At 44.9% G+C, this 20,975-nt stretch overlaps 1 protein-coding gene across 1 annotated transcript in view; it reads left to right on the forward strand.

Moving 5' to 3' along the window:
• Window positions 1–20,975, forward strand: part of MYO5B (myosin VB) — a 149,716-nt gene that overhangs the window by 29,891 nt on the left and 98,850 nt on the right. Inside the window, exons 2-3 of the mRNA XM_075019778.1 lie at window positions 5,067–5,238; window positions 7,488–7,632. Of these exons, the coding sequence (XP_074875879.1) occupies window positions 5,067–5,238; window positions 7,488–7,632 (317 nt within the window). The remainder of the gene's footprint in view (window positions 1–5,066; window positions 5,239–7,487; window positions 7,633–20,975) is intronic.

Genomic DNA, 20,975 nt, shown 5'->3' on the forward strand with positions numbered 1-20,975 from the left:
TACTGTGTGCTGGAGATTTGGTTTTAAGATGAGGGCCAAAAACATCTTTGGTGCTACAGTGCTGGTGTTGCTTGGGTTTGCTGGGATTTCCCCCCAGCCCCTTGTGTTTGTGTAAGAATAAGTTTATATAGCTCTTATTTCAATCAATAGGAAGAGTTAAGGGAGACATGACCCCAAAAATGCCAATAAATAAGTGATCATTGAAGGGTTCATGTTGACTCTGTTGGCTGGCAGAGTCCAGCATCAGGCTAGCTTTATGGGTCCATGTCCAGCAACAAAAGCCTGACTCAAGGTGACTCCCTGCAGGGATGGAGCAATTTTGGATTCTTCATTCTCAGGACCTTGCCCTGGAAGCCCCATGAGCAGGGAAACTGGTACCTTCTCTGGCAAAAAGAAAGGTGGACGTAGAGGGTGAGGGAAACCCATGTATGGAGGTTGCAGCATTACTGGCAATGCGTTTGTCCCAACTTCTGAGAGCAAGTACTGGAGGTCTCAGCACAGCAACAGTTACTTGTTTGGCATGGGGGATGCTTTTACGCAGCCTGGGCAGAGTATTTATCTCTGCATCATAAAAGCAAATTAAATCTCATTAGCAAGAGGTGTTGTGGCTCTGAGTAACGCCATAATCTCATTACGTGTGAGCAGTGCTACTTGCTCTTGGATTTTGTCCCTTTATGGACACGTTGCCTGAGCTGTGCGGGTCCATTTTTGGGATTTTCTCTCAAAGGTTTAAGGGTGGCCTGAACTTTGGAGATGCTAAAAAGGTTAAATGTTGCATCTAAATGTTTTTCTGGAGCCTTGAAGCCTGTTTGCGGGTTTGCTTCCAAGTGAAGAAGTTGGCTTTGGTGTCTTCTGTTGCCAGTTTAGCACCATGGCAGTGGGTTTGGGTTAAGGCTTGCTCTGTGGGAAGCAACCTATCGTTGTTTTGTGCAAAAGAAGTATGCTTTGGTCTGCTGGGGGCGGGGGGCGGAATTCCGTTATTTCGTAAAAGCTTCTAGAAGGCTGGTTTTTTTTCCCCAGGAAAATTAAATTTCACATTTACCTTGAGTCCGTACTCCACTTGGTTAGATTGATAACAAGTCAGTGTACACCTTATCCGGGAGAAACCTGATTGAAAGTCTGATTGAAAATCAGAGTTCTAGTCTATAATTTACCCCAAAATCTAAAATTAGAATATTTTTGGGGGACGGACGGACGACACAGGACTGAAATAAATGGTTTAGCTGCACTGACTTTACAATGAGTGTGAGATTGTGTCCATGGTGAATTAATTTATTTATGATTTAATTTCCTGAGGTTTCTGTGTGTTTAAGTTTTTTCTTTCCTCTTTTTTCTTTTTTCTTCCACCTCTCCAGTATACTAGGGTTTGGATTCCTGACCCTGATGAAGTTTGGAGATCGGCAGAAATTATCAAGGATTACAAAGAGGGAGATAAAAGCCTCCATCTGAAACTTGAAGATGAAACTGTAAGCTTTTGAATGTCGTTATTCTTGTCAGTAATTTAAAGTTTTGAATTAATGTGTGAAGAAGCCTGAGCCATTTCATACTTTTTAAGGAAGTATTTTAAAATGTGTTTTATGGCCTTAGCACTTCCAGTTTTTCCCTGCCTGCTCACTCCCCAAATACTTGTGTTAAAGTAGGTTGAGAGAAAAGCCCTTGACCCTTCTCATCTCTTTTCATTCTCTGGCAAAGTTGTAATAGTCTGTGATATCAGAATGAGGTGTTTTTTTTTTTGGTTTTTTTTTTTTATAGCAGCAGTATGTTAGAAATATCAGTTTATGGTTTTTTGCTGCTGAACAAATTGGAAGGAGCGCGGCTGGTGGCATCTACTCAATCTTGGGTACCGATGGAAAAATCACACAGAGTGCAGAAGTGACTGCTGTGCAACAGCTTTCTCTGTGCCTTAGTTTTTCTCTTTAAGTGTAATCTTACGTAAATCCCTTTTTTCCTCTGTGTTTTTAAAAAACAAAAAAAAGCTCTAAAAGACAAAAATGAGAAACTCATTTAAATGTAGATGTTTTTTAGCAAGTGCTGCTTTCAAATGCACGAACAGTCCAGGCTCACGGCATGTGTGCAGGCAGTGATAAATCATTCCCAAAGCAGGACAGAGGCTGGGGAAGAGCAGCTGCTTTCTGTCCTGCGCAAAAAGCTCATGAGGTGGGACATTGGGTAACAGTGGGGGATTGCAGATGAAGTTAACAGTGGCATTTACATCAGCTGCAAAATTTGGGTGGTTTATGGGAAGGGAGCAGCCATGCTACGTACCTGCCCTGAGGTGTGTTCCCCACGTGTGGTGCCTGGTGTAGCAGGAAGAATAGATATATTTTTCATGAAGAATTCCACCTAAACTAGCTTTCTTCACCGAGCAGGTAGGGTTTCCTTGATTGTCTAGAGGGTGATCTGCTCTGTTGCTTAGAAGAATTAATAGAGGCCACTTTCTCCAAATTGAAAATGCTCTGAGGAGGGTGAGTAATTCATGTCCCCTGCCAGCCAACCATTTCCATACTGCAGGGAATATTTTCACCATATTACTTAATGGGAAGATGGAGAACAGGAATGAGACACGCTTGATTAGGCTGTTCATCAGAACAATTCTTCTTTCAGAGCACTGCAAGCACAGGCCGTTTGCAGTATGTGAATGTGCCAGGTTTGCAAAGAAAGTCATTTGCGTTGAAATCTGCACCCAGTGCCTGGTGCTGTTGGCTTTTCCTGGGTCAGCCCCGGCTGCATTTGTTGTCCTCCCCAATTTGCTTTTCCAGCACAGGGCAGCTTTCTGAGGAGGATAAAGGATGGATGATGCTCCTCTTGGAGCTGAGATGCTTTTTTCCCTTCCATGGTGATAAATCTGGGTGAGGAGATGCACAGATGCCACCTCACTGTCCCTTGGAAGCACCAGGCATGTTTGTGTAGGACCATGAGTCACTCTGTCCTTTGCTGCTTGGTGGGCTCCCTGCCCAATAGCCCTGTAGTTGGACCTTCTGGATTTACCATCCTGTGTCTATTAGTCTCTATTCCAAGTCATACCAATCGTCCTTTGAACATATCTTTTCTCTAATGACATGATGCTTTGTGCTCATGATGCGAGCATGATGCTCATGTCGGGCGCGTTTCCACCATTCCAGTCATTCCATGCAGCAATTTGTCCCTTCCTCCCAGGGGCATAGGATACCACAAGGATTACCCTCGTTGCAGGTTTTTTACGTGCTTTTTCTTTTGCTCCTGAGGCGAGAAGGTAGAAACCTTGGAGAAACCAAGCAGCAATGCTCAAGCCTTTGCCAGAAACTGGTGATGGGTGTGAAAAGCACTGCAGGCTTCAACTCTGGGGCAGGTTTTGTGAGCGGTGCTATTGGGTGCCCAGCAGAGATGGGTGCCTGGGTGCAGGTGGGCGCCCATCTCATCCACAGCAGCACCTTCCTCATGCTTGTTGTGCTCAGGCTGCCAAAATACATCTGTATGTATTGCTGAGTGCTGCAGCCTCCATCCTATTCTGGTTGAGATCTTCAGCAGTTTTAGTACTTGGGGGAGTGTGGGGGGTGGGGAGACTTTTTTTCTCTCTCTCTTTAATCTGGATATTTCCCTGGAAACCAAAGGGGCTAATAAGTCCTGCAAGGTCTAGCCTTTTTGTACAGCTGAGTTTAGGGTCAGCAACATTAAAGTACAAGGAGATTAAAGGATTACTAGGTGTTGTAGATGGTATCTTAACAAGCACGTCCCTGTCATGGTGAAACACAGGAACATCTCATTTTGGGCTTGTGCAAGAGGCTACTCCTTAGTGTGGGCGCTCCCAGAGACCCCTCTTTCATGCTCTTCTGTATGAAACCCTGCCTGGACCCAAGTCGCATTGGGCTGAAAAGCTTTAGCGAAGGGGAGCAGCGCACATGTGTGTCAGAGATACTGAGCATACGTATCTTCGGGGGTTTCGAAGCTGTTGAAAGCCTTTTGTTCCTGACAGCCAACATGCATTACCCAACTGTTTAGTGCTTCTCTTTTGTCCTTGTGCTTTAAGTGATTTTTCATGGATTTTGTAGTTTCTGGCTGTACTCTGTATGCAAGAGTACTCCCTCTGAATGAAGAGCTGATTTTTAAATATCACAAGGGATCCCTGGTGTGTTTGCCATTAAGATGTGAGACTGAGTTCAAACTCTTGAAAATTGGCATTGGCAACGTGGAATTGGAGTACAAAACAAGCCTGAGGTTGTCAGATGTGCTGTGTAAGCCTGTCCTTGTGCACTTGGGTCAGCTTTTCTTGTGCTGTTTGCACAGGCAGCGATCCAGTGCCAATGCAATGGTAGTGATGCCCTTTTGCTTGCAAACTGGGATTCCTTGCTTCTGCTGGGAGCTGAGCATCGTGGACCCCTTCCTGAGATGCCCTGTGGGAAGCAACATCACAGGCAACTTTTTTTTCCTCCACTGCAAAGGAAAAAAATTACACTTTTTCTTTAGTTGGTGGCCCTGCTGCTCATTTGGGGATGAGTCAAAAATAGTTAGCATATGGGCAGCCGTATGCTTCAACGGCATAACCTGGCTCTTCAGATATTGAAGCAGCAGGGGCTCTGTGCTTCTCCATGGCCTTCTCTGCCTGAAGGGGTGTAAGGTTTTGAGTATAAAAGTAACTTGAATTAAAAATGAGTTGAGAAATGGCGGATGGGAAGAATATAGTCTAGTTTGAAATGAGGCTGCTTTTCAAAGAGCATGAAGATGCTTAGATCAGATGAAGCTGTGGTTTTCTGTATGGTACCTGTTACTGCCTGGAGCTGGCTAAAGGCTATTTGCCACCAAGGCTGGCCTGAAAACAACTTGGGTATGCTCAGGTTGGTGCTTGTGGACCACCAGTGTTCCTCAGGACCAGCTGTTGACCAGCTCAAAGCCATTTACCAAAGGGGTGACCTGTCACCTGGTAGTGTGTCATCCAGGTTCCTGTAGCATTTAACATAAAGGGGCTTTCATTCAGAGCAGGATGCGTAAGTATTTTATAGCATCAGGATGGAGATATGCTTGGATAAGTTATAAGACATTAAAGGAGCTGTTGTTTTCTGTGTTCTTGTGTTCCTTGTGCGTCTCTTCAGCTCTACGAATATCCTATTGATCTCCAAGGAAATGAGCTGCCTTTCCTGCGCAATCCAGATATCCTGGTGGGAGAGAATGACCTGACAGCCCTGAGCTACCTGCACGAGCCCGCGGTCCTCCACAACCTCAAAGTCAGGTTCCTCGAGTCCAACCACATCTACACGTACTGTGGTGAGTGTCCAGGCCACATGTTCAGCTCCTGGAAAGCGTTGGGTTAGAGCATGTCCACATAGACACACCCTGAGACCACAAGCCAGAGGCTGTGGCATGAGGAAGGTCCAGGGCTTGTGAATTTGGAGCGGGTGGGAGACACAAGTGTGTGCCAACAAGCTTTAAGTTGCAAAACCAGAGGTGGTTTTTGAGGGTTGGTGCACTGTGAACTTCCTGAGCTCATGGTCCATGTATGTAACTCTTGGTGGAAATGTCTTGTCAGATGAGTTTGAGGCCAACTTTGTGTGTGCTTGGCAGTCTGTGTGGAAAAAAGTAGGAGCTAGCAAACCACTGGGGAACAGCAGTGTGCCAGAAAGATGCGATCCAACTGAGAAATGTCCATAGCAGCTTTTCCTCCCGAAAGACTGCAAGAAAAACCTTGCAGCACTGTTTCCTGCCTTTTCTTGATGACTTTGGGGGTCATCGAACTTGTAAATTCAAAGCAGAAGGATGGCAGGTGTGAACTTGGGTTTGTCATTCCCAGGAATTGTGGCCTGCCAAAACCGTTCAAGACAGCAGTTACCTGTGAATGGATGACAACAAACTGCAACCTAAAAACAAAGGAAGAAGGCAATTCAACCATTTTTATTCAGTTGCGCTGGAGAATATTGAATGTTGAACCCTCTTGCTGGCACTCAGGATGACCTTGCTAGCAGTGATGCAGACTAACGATTCTCTAAGTGATGAGTCGCAAGATTTTGGCGAAATGCAGGGGACTGTTTGTGTGGCAGGGTTAAGGCTGGTATGTACAGCTATGATTAAGCGTTGCAACTTTTGCTGAGGAAATGCTTGGCAGGAGGAGACTCTTTAGAGTAACACCCTTGAAATCCGTGGCCTTAGCAGCTGGTAATAGTGGTGATTTTTCTTTAAATATTTTAATGAAGTGTAATGTGAGACTACTGGCATAACTTGCAGCCTTTTGCAGCTGCATGTGTGCTCCCAGTCAGCTGCAAGCCTGCTCTCATCCAAAATCAGTGAGGTTTCATTAGTGCAGTGTCTCATGAAGGTTTATGATTATCTTGAGCACAGCATCGTGCTAGTGAAGATACATGGGTTTAGGCTTAGCAAGTGTAGGTTTAGCTACAAAACTCTGCATGGGTGCAATGTACCTTGTGCTTTGGTTATAAAGTAGTTGAGAAGGGGAGAAAAGTGCTTGTTTAGCAGCCAGTGCTGAGGCAACTACAGCCCTTCAGCTTGGTTTGCATCGTGGCTGTGGGCATGTTTTTGGCAACTAAGGTAAAAAGGTGTGTGACCCTAACAGAACCAAGAAGCAAACAGATAGGAGCAGGGCATGGTGAGGTGAAGCTGTTGGGTTAATATCCAACAGAGGCAGGTAACGTGACTTAGCTGGCCTTTGCCTTTCGTTGCGGGTCAAGTCATGTACGCTGGTGTTTGCTGCAGACCGAGAGTTCCTGTGTTTTGCTGTAATTTGAGTGTGCCCAAGCCCTGAATCGGCTGGGCTGGGAGCACAGCACCCACTCCCACCATCCACATGCTCTCTGGAGCTCCTTACAATAACAGTTTAAACCTGCAAAACCTGAAGGCACTTTGGAGGTGGAATTTGTCAGTGCTTCAGTTTTGCAGGGGGCAGACCAGCTCCCTCGAGCACACAGGTAGCACCACACGTGGCTTTGCCTCTTGTTAATTCCTGGGCTCACTGCTTCCTGTGGGCAGGCACGGCATTCCTAGAGTTGGAGAGGAAAGAGATATTAAAACTTTAATGCAGACTCTGGCATTCCTTGCCTGTGATTTATGCATTTCATTCTGATTTGAGTACCTTCTTTGTTATGAGCTTTAACTCAGAATTTAAGCCAGGGAAAAATCTGGGATACTTGTTTGGGTCTAGCAGAGCTTTGGTTGCATAGGAGTTGTTTTTCTGAAGTGATGGCTCAGACACTGTTTAGCTCTTCTCACTCCTCCTGCAAGTTCTGGCTTCACGCAGTGAAGATTATATATTTGCTTTTCTCACCAGTTTAGTGTGCCTGTAGCTGTATGGGAGCTTATTGCCTTGCTGTCAAAGCATAGCGCTTTGAAGGAGATGCTGAGATAAGAATTAGGAGTCCTTCTCCATTCCCTTCTCATCCTTTTTTTGCCCTCTAAGCATCATGTTTAAAAAAATTGATCGAAACAACTAATGCAAGCCCTGAAAAGCCTGAAGTATTAACTCTGTGCTTGGTGTGTAACGTATCTGTCTATTTATCTGTTCTAAGGTATTGTACTTGTTGCCATCAATCCATATGAGCAGCTGCCAATCTACGAACAGGATGTCATCTATGCGTACAGTGGCCAAAACATGGGGGATATGGATCCTCACATCTTTGCGGTGGCAGAGGAAGCCTATAAGCAAATGGCCAGGTGAGTGGGTGCTCAGTCAATGGGGTCGGATCTAACTGTCATATCAAAAGCAGGCAAATACGCAATTAAATATTGCAAGTACACAATTGAAGTGAAGTTGTGGAAAAGAGTGTGAAAATTCCAGATTTTCCTCTCTGCTGAGAATATGGGGTCTTCTGTCATGCTTTTATATCCCCCATGTTGGTATGAAATCTCCCTATCATGGTGGTCGTCTTCACTGGTGGGTGCTGTAGCTCTGCCCCTCTTCTGTGAGATGCAAGACTTGGTTCCTGCAACAGCCTCCCTTGCACGGTGCAGAACTTCTTCATACTGAAATCTCTTTGAGGTCAGGTATTTCTAATTAATTCTGCTCACTGACTTGACCCTGTTATTGGCTGCCAAGACTGCTGGGCAGACTGGGCTGATGGGGATCTCTGTGGTCCTCAGGAACTCACGGGTTTGGTGCAACCGTGGTTCAGATGGGGAATCCTTCTCCTGTTGCTGCTTGGATGAGTTTCCTGGAAGAAATTCAAACCACTCTGCAAATGTCATGTTTAATAGCTCGGAGGAAACCACACTTCAGATAATTTGGTGAGATAATCAGGCTAAACTCAGAAGCTAATGTTAGTCGTCTTTATGGAGACACTGTGATTTTGAGTTAGGAGGTGACCGGCAGATATTTGGAGGTATTTATGGGCCCTTCAAAGCCGTGTCTTTGCCAAATGAACGTGGCATGAGTTTTACTTTATTTCTGTGTGTGTTGTGTTGCTGAAGACGCAGGATTTTGTTCTTACCAGATAAGCCATGACCTAAAGGAGAACTTGAGAGGAAGCCGAAAGTTGTTGTACTGGGGATCATTTTATTATAGTTGTCTGGGCTTGCACAGTGTGTTTAGATTTGCTTGTGGATTAGCTGTGATTTTTATACAGCCCTGGCTTTTAATAGCAAGAGTAAGCACTGAACCATTTACCAAGGGTTGCAGCCTGTTTTCTGCTGTGTCTTGGCTTTAAGCAGTGAGTGAAGATGTGTTTCTAATCGAAGATGAGACAGATTTCAATCCAGAAATGCATCTGGAGGAGCACTGCCATGGATGGAGATCAGATGGATTGTACCCAAACTGACTCCAGCCTGCAATTCAGACCTCCTGCAAGTGCTTGTGCTTTGGGCAAAACCCTTTTGAGAAGAATTTAGAAATTTGGGGAGCTGCCTTTAGAAAGAGGAAGGCTTAGGACTGTGTCCTTGTTACGTGAATCCAGGCCTGAGCAGCAAGCTGCACCGTTCTTTTTAGAAGATGTCAGGGTTTTGCTGACCAATGTGGACAGGACCATGGATTTTCCTGGGCACACATCTAAAATATAAGGCAACGACTTGCTTTTCTCCTGAAGTCTGTGCTGGGAAGACTTGGTGCTTTCCCACATCCTTGCATATTTTTTGCAGGCGGTGGGCTAACCGACAGCTTTAGCCAGGGATGCTCGACTCTGTGCTTTCCCCCTTATCAGGGTAAATCTCCTTTTGACAGCTACCCATCTAATTCATAACTGCTGGCTGTGGATGGTAGGGAGTGCTCAGTTTGCCGGGGGACATGGAAATAGCCACCTTCAAAGCTCTTAAACGAGATGCTCGCTGTTCAGCGCTGCTCTGGTACTTTCTGTCTTGGGCTGGTATTATGGTAATTGCAGGCTTTGGTACAAAAGAGGGATTCAAATGGGGCTGAGAGGAGATTGTAACATGGATTATAGGAATCCGCCTGGTTATTTGAAATGTGCCTTAAAATGTAGCACACCATATTTTAAATCTGAAATCTTCTGGGTGGACATTGTGTTCTCTGCAGTTTGATCTGGGCTTTTCCCTCCGCGGTGCTGCAGGGAGAGTGGTGAAGCTCCTTAAGCAGGGTGTGTGGATGGTGTCTTATGTGTGATGGATGGTAGTGCGTTGGACAAAACTTCTTTTTGCCTTTCTTTTTTTTTTTAAACTGAATTACTGACTCTGTGAGACACCTTGTATCTGCAGCTCTGCTTTAGGCAATGGGGGTGCACATGAGTGTGGTGGGACATGGGTACTTGGGTAGCTCAGCGATCAGGATGGAGGTCTGTGAGCGTGTTAAACCTAAACCGGTGTGCAAAACCACCACTCTTCTTGCAGTGTCTTAGCTTTTAAAAGATTGCATTATGTCTGGTGCATCCTATAGACCAGGAATAAAAATCAAACCTGCAATCTTAGAAGGTCAAATTTGCAATGTGACTGAGAACAGGAAACCACTCTCTGGCTAGCCTTCTGGGTTTCTTTATTTATCTATGTAAGTGTGTGCTTGTGTATGTATATGTAGGCTTATATATTTTTAAAAAAAATGGAATTATTCATTCTAAAACCAAATTAAATGCAAATCACATTATAGAAAAGTGAGAATAATAATGCAGATGTGCATTCTGTTTGAATTTCCCTGGTTTTCTCTCAACAAGAGTGTCCTCAATGTAACTAAGAAATTGAAATGGGTAAAACAAGCTTTCTCTATGGAAGACTGCTTGGAAACAGCTGATGTTATCTGCAACATCACTGAGCAAAAAGGTGCTGAGTACATGACTTGCTGGAGCCACTGAGCAGTCGTTGCTGTGTGAGCTTGACTGTGTTTGGTGGAGCTTCATCGCCCAAGTTTCATGATGAGTGGTTTCATTTTCATGCTTTCATATGTGTCCATGGGATAATATTCGTGCCATTTTTGTGGCAGAGCAGAACTTTACTAGCTGACGCTCAGTAAACTGCTTCCTTGAGATCGGACACTGCACTGGGGTAATAAACCCTTCAAAAAAAGCATTGCTGAAATGGGGCTTGAGACTTTTTTGGGCTACAGGCAAATAGTGCAAACTTTGAGCAAGAGTGTGAGCAAGCTGATGGTGCTAGCTTTTCCCTTGCTGCGGGGTTTCAAGTTGCAGCGGTCCTCTGAGGGCAAACTTTTCATCCTTTTCATGAAGACCTGGATGAGGAAGGCTGCAAGGTGTGTCATGTTTTTATAGGACAAACAGAGTAAGGACATAATCAGGAAGCACGAAGTCACCTTGAATAGCTCTTCTCCAGTGCAGAAGGCAAGGTCATATATAGATATTAAAAAAAATATTAAAAATATAATAAATTTACACACATATACAATATATTTTATATATAATATAAAATGTGTAATATATGCATGTAATAAATATGTATATGTATATTTTAACTTTATTAGTGGCCCAGAGCACACTGGGAAGACTGGAAGTGGAGGTGACTGAATGGGATTGAGTAGATGGCAAGGAAAAAGGGCACAAAATATAAGATTTCTCTGTTAAATGAGAAAAGTTGGAGGCAATTAGATTTTTAATTCTCTGGGCTTCTAGTATACCGTTGCCATGTAGAGACAGGGTGCCAGGGCAGAACTTAAAACATTTGCTGGTGTACAAGTGTTAGTGACGTTGTCCTGTGCTTTCTCACTTGCCTCAAGCCGATAGAGTCCATGAGATGGGACTGGAGGCATCTTCACAGGTGGCTGTAAAGCTCTGCTGGATCCTGTGTCCGGTGTTGTCCTGTCATCAGGAAATGCCAATTTAAAAGGAAAAAAAGTTGTGGGTGGGCTGGACAAGGGGCTGCAGAAGGTGAATAACAATATCTGATGCCTTTTTGGGGGACAAAATAGTTCACAAAGCATCTGAATACCTACTGTGATTTGGGCGTGCATTAAAACTCCCCTTTAAATGAAAGCTTTTCCCAAAGAGGATGCTTTGCAGACAGTTCTTTGCAGCACTTGCATGTAAAACAGCTTAAAAAAAGGCAGGTGATTAAAATTTGTATGTGACAGCCTCTAATTTTTACAGTGACCAGCTCTTTAGAAACTCCCTGCATACCCAGTGTGAGACTAAGCATACTCGGTTCATTGAAACAATATTGTTTTAGGCAAAACACACAGCATGGAGTTAATTTGCTCCAAGTGCCGCTACTGGCGGTGGTGGAGTCAAGTGTTGGGGTTGGTGGAAGGATGGATCGTTTAGTGATTGCTGAGACTGTGGGGTTCAAAGCAATTTGTGCTTTGGGACACATATTATCTGCAGGGCAATGCAACCATGTCCTCCTCTGGTCTTGGTGTCTGTCCTCCTGATAGTACCTGGCGAGGTGTGTTGGGTGTTGGTGCCTTTTACACCCTTGGGTGTTGCAGAAGGCATTTGCGCTCCTGAAAGCAGACTGAAAGCTTTGAGGGAACATCCAGGATTGTCTGGAGAGCCAGCACAGCTGTCGGTGCCCTGGCTGATTGCTTCTTGCTTTTCTTATAGAGGAACAAAAGATCCCTTGTGTGGCCAAATCCCAGCGGTGGCTCTAATTTCCTTGTGTGTCATTGCTCTGGGCAGAAGCCTGGAGTCTAGCGAAAATTCCCCTTGAAACTTTATATCTGCTGAAGTCAGCCCAACCAGCAGCTTTCCACACAGGAGCAGGGATTGTTTCTCACTTCTCACCCTAACTCATGTTCCTCTTGATGAATATGCCCCATCAGTTGTTTCCAGCTCCGTGGAGGTGGCCGAATTTTGCATAGTGACGGTGCAACACCAGCTTCCCATTCCCAGCCTTTGGGAGCCTTAGTTAGATACTTGGTTAGCTATTTCCCTTTGTGATTCCAGCTCCATTTTTCTTCTCCCCAGCTATCCTCAACCAGCTCAGCTTGACAGTGCAGTCACTGTGTGGTCTCCAGATGCTGAATTGAGTCTATTAGGAAAATCACTGCAGTGTGCTACAGTAGCGAATATATTTGTGTGGTTTTTCTGTCTTTGGCCCCTGTCTCTTCTTCCTTTTGTACGGGTTGGGTTCACTCTGGGCACAGGACAGGACTTGCTAGTCCAAGTAAGGTTTCTTAATGCCTTTTTTTTTTTTTAAAAGAAAGAATCACGCATCATACTTAATAAAATGGAATATTGAACAGCCCTAGGTGATAGAGGTATGTGGTATGAATAGCATTGCTGTGGGCAATGGGGCAGGAGAATGGGCCCTCCGAAGGTTGTCAAGCAACTTTCAAAAATGGGGAGCAGGGAGTGAGGTGGTCTTTGCTCAAATTGTAAATCAAATGGCAAAAGCATCGCAAACTCCTTGCTCTATATTCTGTGTGTTTTCCAGTTAGCACATCTGGATCTTGCAACAATAGCAACATTATATCATGTGTGTGGGCCTTATAATTAGCATGACATAGCAGCAGTCCATGTCAGCTAATAAACACAAAATAAGTGCAATGTTCAAACCATACAGTGAAAAACATCTCCGGTAATAAAGGACTTGCAAAAGTCTACTAAGAAGTGCATGGACTGGGTGAAGTGCCGTGCTCTTTATTCACTTGTGCATCCATCAGGCTGATGCTTTCACAGATGCATGATGTCTGCAGAGCTGTTCCATGCGGCCAGACAAAAATATCTTGATCTGATCCATGTATAACTGCTAAATTGGAAATGCAGAACATTTTAACGTTCTGCCAGGAGCATGAAGGAACTCTGCAAACCTTAACTGACCCTTGCAATGTCGATGGGAAGGCAAGTGTTCTAGTAACCTGTTGATTAGACTGGCGTTTCCTCCTTACCGGTGTGAGGATCTCCTCGCAGTGTTGTTGATAGTTCTTGCAGAAGAAATAAAATAAGAAATGCAAGAGTGATTTGGTGGATGAGTTCAGCTTCTGTGTATCTGGGCTGCCGGTCTTGCCTGCAGCTCGGTGGGTACCGGATAACCGCCGGTGTCTGCAATTCAAACTAGGGTCAGCATCTACTGTGTGATTCTGAATTTATGTTATATGGAAATAGCATGTCTTCCCTTTTCAGCCCCACTGCCGGCATGCTGTTTCTGGCACTAAATGCTCGAACACCTGGACTGCAGATGGGTAACTCTATTTAGTAGTGGCTTTCCATTTTTGTTGGAAGCTAATGCACCCGAGTCTTGCATTGCACTCTCAAAAGCCTATGTCCAAGTGTAAAAAAATCACTGCTTGCCTACGCTAATAGGCAACACAAATGATCTGTGTCTTGCAGGGATACAGGTGCTGGTGGGGCTGTACGTGACCACGACTGCTCTCTCTTTTGCTGTGGGGTGTGATGCTGGGGCTGGAAAAGAGCAGAAATTGCAGCATTGACCTTACCCATAGTCTAATAGAAGCAGGGAGGGGTATGGGCACAGTGGGGGACGTCCTTTGATAGCACTTCAAATTTCAAGCTTTACAAGAGGATTTAAAAACATACAATGAGAGAGCAGGTAGGAGTTAAAAGAGAGATTAACCCCTGACAGAGATGCAAGAGGAATTAGACTGGCACAATAAATAAGGCTGAAGGCTGTGTTATATTAAAAGCAGGGAAGGGCTTAGGTCTCCTGAATGAGGCTGGGTCGGGGGTTTGCAGCGAGCTGTGGGGGTGATCTGTGCTGCAGCTCAGCAGGGCTTTTGCAGCAGGTGCCATCTCAAAAACTAAAGCCCTGGTCTAAAAAAAGGGTCAGAAGAAAAAAAACAACACTTAATATCCTTGAATTTGGGAAGGGGAGAAACTGAAGGGGATCTCTTCTGTTTAGAGTTAAAAGTGGGATAGGGAGGAGGGGAGAAGATTTTGGAAGAGCTATCCAGGAAACATGCCGATGGTGGTGTTAGACCTCAGGGTTTGCAAAAGCAGCTAGATGTAACTTTTCCAGAGGTGATGTAAAGAAAAAAAAAAAAAAAAAGGGAGAGACTCCAGGTGATGTTTCCCAAGGATTGGAGGAGAGGCCCTCCAGTCTTACTTGCCCTGCTGTGGCAGAGGACAGAGATGCTCTGAGGATAACTGGTCAACGAAATGATCCTTTTTTTTTTTTTAAGTTTCATTTTTTGTTTATTTTGGGCAATTTGGGATGAGAATGATGCTATTTGCTCACAGCTTTAATCATAAACGAGACAGCCCTTATAGAAAAAACATAAATACTCATAATGGGACAGCACTGGCATGGGAGAGCTTAAGGTACAGAAAGATCAGTGCCTGACTAAAAGTAATGATTGAGCATGTGAAATATCCCTGACTTGGAAGGAGTCGTAATAGGCTACTTCAGACAAGTTATTACTGCTGCGGTGCAGGAGAACTGTTTGAGCTCTGAGGTGTGAAAGCTGTAACACCAAATATCATTAAACATTGAAAATGGTGTTTTCGAGCACCATAATTACATCAGAACACAAAGACTTGTGATTACCCTTGCCCATCTCCCAGCCACTGCTTGCCATCCCACATCATCAGTGAAGTTCTGGAGACCTGAGGATGGAAAACTTGCAGTGTGTGCCCAAAAGTCAATGCTCCCACTGATTTCTGAAAATCTTTCTGGGGTTTTCCTAATGAATATCAACTGTAATTAATTAGATTGTAGTGTAGGAGTTTTACAAGCATCAGTGGCTGATGGTGGTTGAGGTGATGAAGTCTGTAGGAAGGACCTTCTTTCTGGGACTGCCATGGGGTGGAAGAACAACTGACTTGTCTTCCTGGTGCCCACAGAGCTGAACTGCTGGGGGTAGCATTTCACAAGCTTGGGGAGAAGAAAACTGGCATGATTCTTGCCCTTATGTGATGCTTTTTGGTACAAAGTACAGTACAAAGCCTTCTCCATCTGCAGGGCTGCAGTGCTCCACAGGGGCCAGCTCCTTGCGGGTGGCTTGGGTCGGAGCCAGGGATGCTCTGTGGTGCGATCCCAGCGCAGAAAAGAGCATCAGGGTGCCAGAGAGCTGATAAAATTGGCCGGGTGCGTGTTTCGCTCTCGTTAGAAACGGCATACAAAAGAATTGCTGACCTCGTTTTAGTGTGGCTGAGGAGCTGTGTTCTTCCCCAACGGGGTATGCAAAGCATAAATCCTGGGAGAAGGTCGTCCTTCCTGCTTGCCCTCAGGAATTGGTGGAAAGACTGGAGACAGCTCAGCATTTTGCAGAAACTTTGAGTGTGCAGAATTTTCTTTGCTATTGAAGGGGCATTTCCAGCCGGCTGCACAAAGCAGTCCAGGGAGAAAGTACCTTAATGAGCTGGGACCAGTGGGACTCCCACTGCTCTCACAGGAGGAGTAACTCAACTCAGCACCGCATAAAAGCGCTCTGACCTCTGCAAAGACATCTTAATTTGCACAGTGGTATTTGATCTCAGCGTTAGAAACGTCAGATTGATATGCGTGTTAAACAGTGTTGTACAGAGGGAAGGTAACGCTTTGTGCTGCTGGTGACCGCCACAGAAGATAAGGTTAATTTGCACGTTACCTGTTCTTTGAGCATTGTGCTGCATGCTCATCCTCTTCCATTCAGGGCCAAACTGGTACTTTTAGGCTTTTTTCCAGCAGCTGAGAGATTCAAGCCCGTATTTTCTCTCTGACTTCTTGCTAAAACCCAGGTGTGTGTGAGCAAATCAGCTCTGAAGCTGCACAGGATGGATCTGGTGGGTACATCATCCTTGATGCATCTTCTTGAGTAAGACCCTGGATGGACTGTGCATAATCTAACATCCCCCAGAGACACATGCAACAGCTGAGTGATGTTGCACCAGAATTTGGGCTTGCTGAAGTGGGATATTGCTGTTTTCTTTCTCTGGTTTGTTGCATTAAGGTGCAACATTATCTTTACAGTTGCGATGGTACCAGGATGGGTAAACTCTGGGACGGTTCTGGCCAAAATGTATTTTGGAGCTGTGGTGTGGCCCATGTGGGTGTAGGTTGTTGGTGAAAAAATTCATTCTTCTCTGCCATCGGTATAAGCCACCCTATAAAAAGAATTATCTACCTGGGGAGGGGGGAAGTTGTATAGGGTAATCTATGCTATTTATGAAAGATACAGTGTAAAAAGGACCCAGATGAATATATAACGCTTGAAAAGCCATCCTTATGTTGCTGCTGGCTTCAACAGCTGTAGCATAAAACATGCATTTGCAGCAGACATTTGATAATGCAAACAGAAAGCGTGCCTTTAAACACTCTTGTTTGACTGGACACTAAATAATCTCTCCTTGGGTTTCTTTGAGGGAGAAGTCCAACTACCCCAAAGCTGTGTTTTCGTATTGGCTTTGGCGACACCAGGCGTGGTATTCTAAAAACCCAAATTAAAGCCAATGAGTAAAACAAGCTACTGCTGCTCTCAGCAGCGATGCTGCTCCAAATTCCAGTTATCCCACTGAAATGGGAACGATTCCTGGCTTCGGAGGCCATTTCAGAGGCAGCTCTTCTCCACGTTACAACGCTGCAACGCTCTGATTTTTATCTTCACAGTGTGCAACTTCTGTTTATTCATTTGAAGGCAGAATTAGACAAGTCTCAGTTTTTTTTTCATCACTGTCATTAGCACTTGAGGGGATGCAATTCAGTGGTAATCAAATCATTGCATTTTTATATATTGCTAACAACACAATGCACTAGCTATGCTCATTTTTAGCCTGCCCAGCACTATCAGTACAGAAGCGTATTAGAGGCTGTTGTGCATCAGGGCTTTATGGGTGTTCTCATTGTGGTCAGGCTAAATTCAAACTACAGTACTTAAAGCATTTTTAATCTTCAGATTGCTTTATGAACACTAATCCTCCAAGCATCCTGAAAGAAGTAGGTTAAATATGATTTCCACGGTGGAGAGACTCATTGACTTGTTCCACAACGCTGAGAATTAGTGTCGGATCTAGGATTAGAGCTGGCGTGACCCCTGATAATTATTCACAGGGTCTGGCTCTGCCTTCGTTTGCTTCAGATATTTTCCTCTCTCAGAGGAGCTGCTGTTTTAATGCAACTGGTTTTGCTCTCACTGTGGAGATCAGGATGAAGTTGTGCAGTAGTTTGCTTAAGCTGCTGGTGCTAGTGATGGTTTTCTGAAGAAATGACTATGAAAACAGATCCTATAAGTTCTAGGTCCCTTCTCATGGCTTTACTTTACTGCTTTTAAAGAAAGCTGACTTTGGAAAAATTCTGACTGTGATTTAGGTCTGAAGAACCCCTCCTTTCAAGCAGTGTTGGTGAAGGCTAAGGATCTTGGATGTATACATGTGCACTAAGATGTCCCCTGTCTCTTCTTGACAGACAGAGGGGTGGTGGGAACCATCAGTGTCCTTGGGATCAACCCCTTCATTATTGCCATGGCTTGACTATCCCCTTTCCTGCAGTGAAGAGTTTCCAGGCATGTTCATCCCTGATTTAACCAGATAAATTGATAGGGAATCATATATTACAATGTCTAATGATATTCCCAGGCTGAGAACTGCATACGGAAACACTGAGCAGTGTCTCACCTCTGATTGTTCTGATCGATGCAACAAAAATGGGTGCAACTTGTAGTACAGTTGGAGAGCTGTGTCCAGATGGGCAGGCTTGAAGTTTGGATGTTTCTACATACCTTTCCCAGGCTGTTTGGATGCACTTCTGAGGGTAGCGGTATTCTCTGCATTGCTGTAGGTGAAGGACTGACTGCTTAAACAAGCAGGGAAATCTGTTGCCTCAATGCAAAGGCTGGTGATTAGCAGCTAGTCCTAATCAGTGCAGATATCTGTTTGAAGTGCCCTTTCTCTTTGTAGACAACTGACTTTTTTTTTTTTTTGCCTCAGGCAGCACCTTTAGATGTTGCCTTTATAAAGAAAAAAAACCAAACTGATACCTACTAGACTTTCAGACTAGATAGAAGGAAGAAATGTTTTACGATGAGGGTGGTGAGACACTGGAAGAGGTTTCCCAGAGAGGTGGGAGATGCCCCATCCCTGGGAACATTCCAGGTCAGGTTGGACGGGGCTCTGAGCAACCTGATCTGGTGGAAGATGTCCCTGCTCATGGCAGGGGGGTTGGACTAGATGACCTTAAGAGGTCCCTTCCAACCCAAACTATTCTATGATTCTGTGATATTTTTCACATATTGTGAAAACTCCAGTGACTGCCTTATTTGTTTTGCTGGGCTGGGCACCTCACCCATCTCTTACTGTGTGTGTGGCCAAGGGTGAGAGTCTTGATGGGTATTGCTCATAACGTAAAAAATGTCTGCAAAAAAAGAGAGGTGTTACTCACCTGCATAGCAGATTATGAACAGGTATTACTGCTTGAAGAGGGCGTGCTGAAATAGTGAAGCAAAACGTTCAGATTGCACAGACAGACGGCAGTCCATACACTTTAGCAGATGCCACCAACACTTGCAGCCCTTAACTTTGGAGATGCTCTTGCCCCTCACATTGAAGAAATAATCCCGGACTTTGTTCTGGTTGGACTTCTGTGCCTTGATGGTTTTGTAAGCGTCCCTGATGGATGGAGGCTGTAGCTGAGATCACGGTGTTGGTTTTCCAGGCTGTGGGTCATCTTGGAAAGCTGCTCTAAGTGAAGAAACGAATGTCCTGCAAACCCATGGGGCTGAAGGTTGGGGAGTTGCCTCTCTGAGTGCCTCATACCTAGGTTTGAGCTGTAGCAGTGGCATGTGGTAGGAACAGCATCTTCAGCCATTATTGAAGCCTACTCCCCATTGCATGCCCTGCATTGCTGGACGAGCGTGAACACGCTGTGCGCTGGCATGTGTGCATCACATGAGCTGTTTGCCACGGGGAGAAGAGCACTGACGTATGTCGTAGCAGCATAACAAGCTGTGGAGGCAGCTGCGAGGTGCACAGAAGCCCCAAGAGGAGATGTGACAGCATTGCCATGCTGCATCAGAGCTGGTATTCACCCATAACATTTCATTTTATCCAGGCTTTATTTCCATAGTAATTTTCCTCTGTGCTGATGCTGCCAAAACTGACTGTATTTCAAGCAGCCATGTTGCATACTGCGCCTGCACAATGGCCAAACATTTCAGTATTTTTTTATTCTATGCTGAATACAAACGAGTCCTGCCTGGTTTTAACCATTTCTGCTCGCTGAGCAGCCTCTTTGCTACCAGCTGCTCCATGGCGTTCATCTGTCTTTCCCTGCTGGCATCAGCGGCTGGTAAACTTGTACATTGAAGAAGGGAAAGTCTCTGTAGTCTTTATTCCTGAAGTTGGAAAAGAAATGTCTGAACATGCACATTCCACCAAAAAAACAACAGAAGAGACACATTATTGCAAACGCAGGAGCTTGAGTGGCCTTGCTGTCTTGCTTGGAAGCCAGCAGCTTTTTTTTATTTTATTAGTATAATACAACTCTAGAAGTTTTCTTCTGCCGTGGAGAACCCGCTCAGCCCATTTTGTCTAGCAGCACATCAGCCATTAGGACAAATTCTTGAGAAACTCTGGAAAAATGTGACCTGGCAGAGCGGCTGCAATATCAGTAAATGCTGTTGGCTGTGGTTTTTATCACTAGGTTTAGTGTCTTTTGGAGAACGATGGTACTTTTTGAAAAGAGACAAGCCAGAGGGAGGAATAAACCACTCAGGATGCCACATAAAAGGCAGTTTGTGATGGGACCTGAAGCCTGCAGAGACTGTGGGTCTGGAGAGCTCCTTGGATGGGCTCCCTGGTGGGTTGGTCTCTGCATCCTCCAGCCAGGCACAACCCAATAGCTGATATGGAGAAGTTAGGAAAGAGGTGAAAATTGGTTATGAGAGGTCTTAATTATGAATCTTAGGAAAAAAAAAAAACAACAAACAGGTTAAAAAATATTACCATGTAGCAGTGCTGACTGGATGCCAAGTAATGCATGCTTCGTCTTTTTTGAACTTTATTGGCTTCGTTCAACTGAAGAGTCTCTCCCAGGCTGGTGTAGCTTTCATCTTCTGGCTTAAAGAAAAAGTGGGGGGGAAATGTTTCCTGAAACTTGCCGCTTGGGCAATACCTGTCATGCTGAGAAGGGTGAGAAGCAATAATTCTCAAGTAACTTTTAGGCAAGTCTAGCTCTAGGCCGAGCCACCTTTGCATTTGCAGAGTTCTTTTTGCAGGGCCAGTACTTGCTGGCAGAGATCTCAGTTGTCACCTCTTTCTTCTGCTTTTCCCTCACCTCCAATGAAGGACAGTCCGTTCATCCGTGCTTGCAGGCCATGCCAAAGTCTCTCTGTCTGCTCTTTCCCTTGTAGCCGACAGGAGTTTTATGAATTGCGTCCTACTGATGGCCATCGTGGGAAGTTCACTGTTGGAGCTCAGCAAGTGGCTGTCCATGAAGATGATCAAAGCAGATGTGAAACTTCTTATCTACTTTCACCAGAGATAAACCATGATAAATTACTGCCATTGGGTGTCCTGGGAACTGCTGCTGTGGCTTTATCCAGCATATTTCTGGTTTTGGTGCTTAGTCTTCCTTCCTCACTTTGGAGCTGGTACTGTTTTTTCTCCATTGGGTTCATGTGTGTGATGGCTCGTGCTACAAAAAGAGCTTCATCACACACCCGTGGAAGTCTAAAGGTGTGAGACCAGCGTGTTGGCAGCCCGGTGCCCGGATCCTGCCAGCTGGCTGCCTGTGGGAGAGTC

This window comes from Buteo buteo, chromosome Z (assembly GCF_964188355.1).
Source record: "Buteo buteo chromosome Z, bButBut1.hap1.1, whole genome shotgun sequence".
Lineage (NCBI taxonomy): Eukaryota > Metazoa > Chordata > Aves > Accipitriformes > Accipitridae > Buteo > Buteo buteo.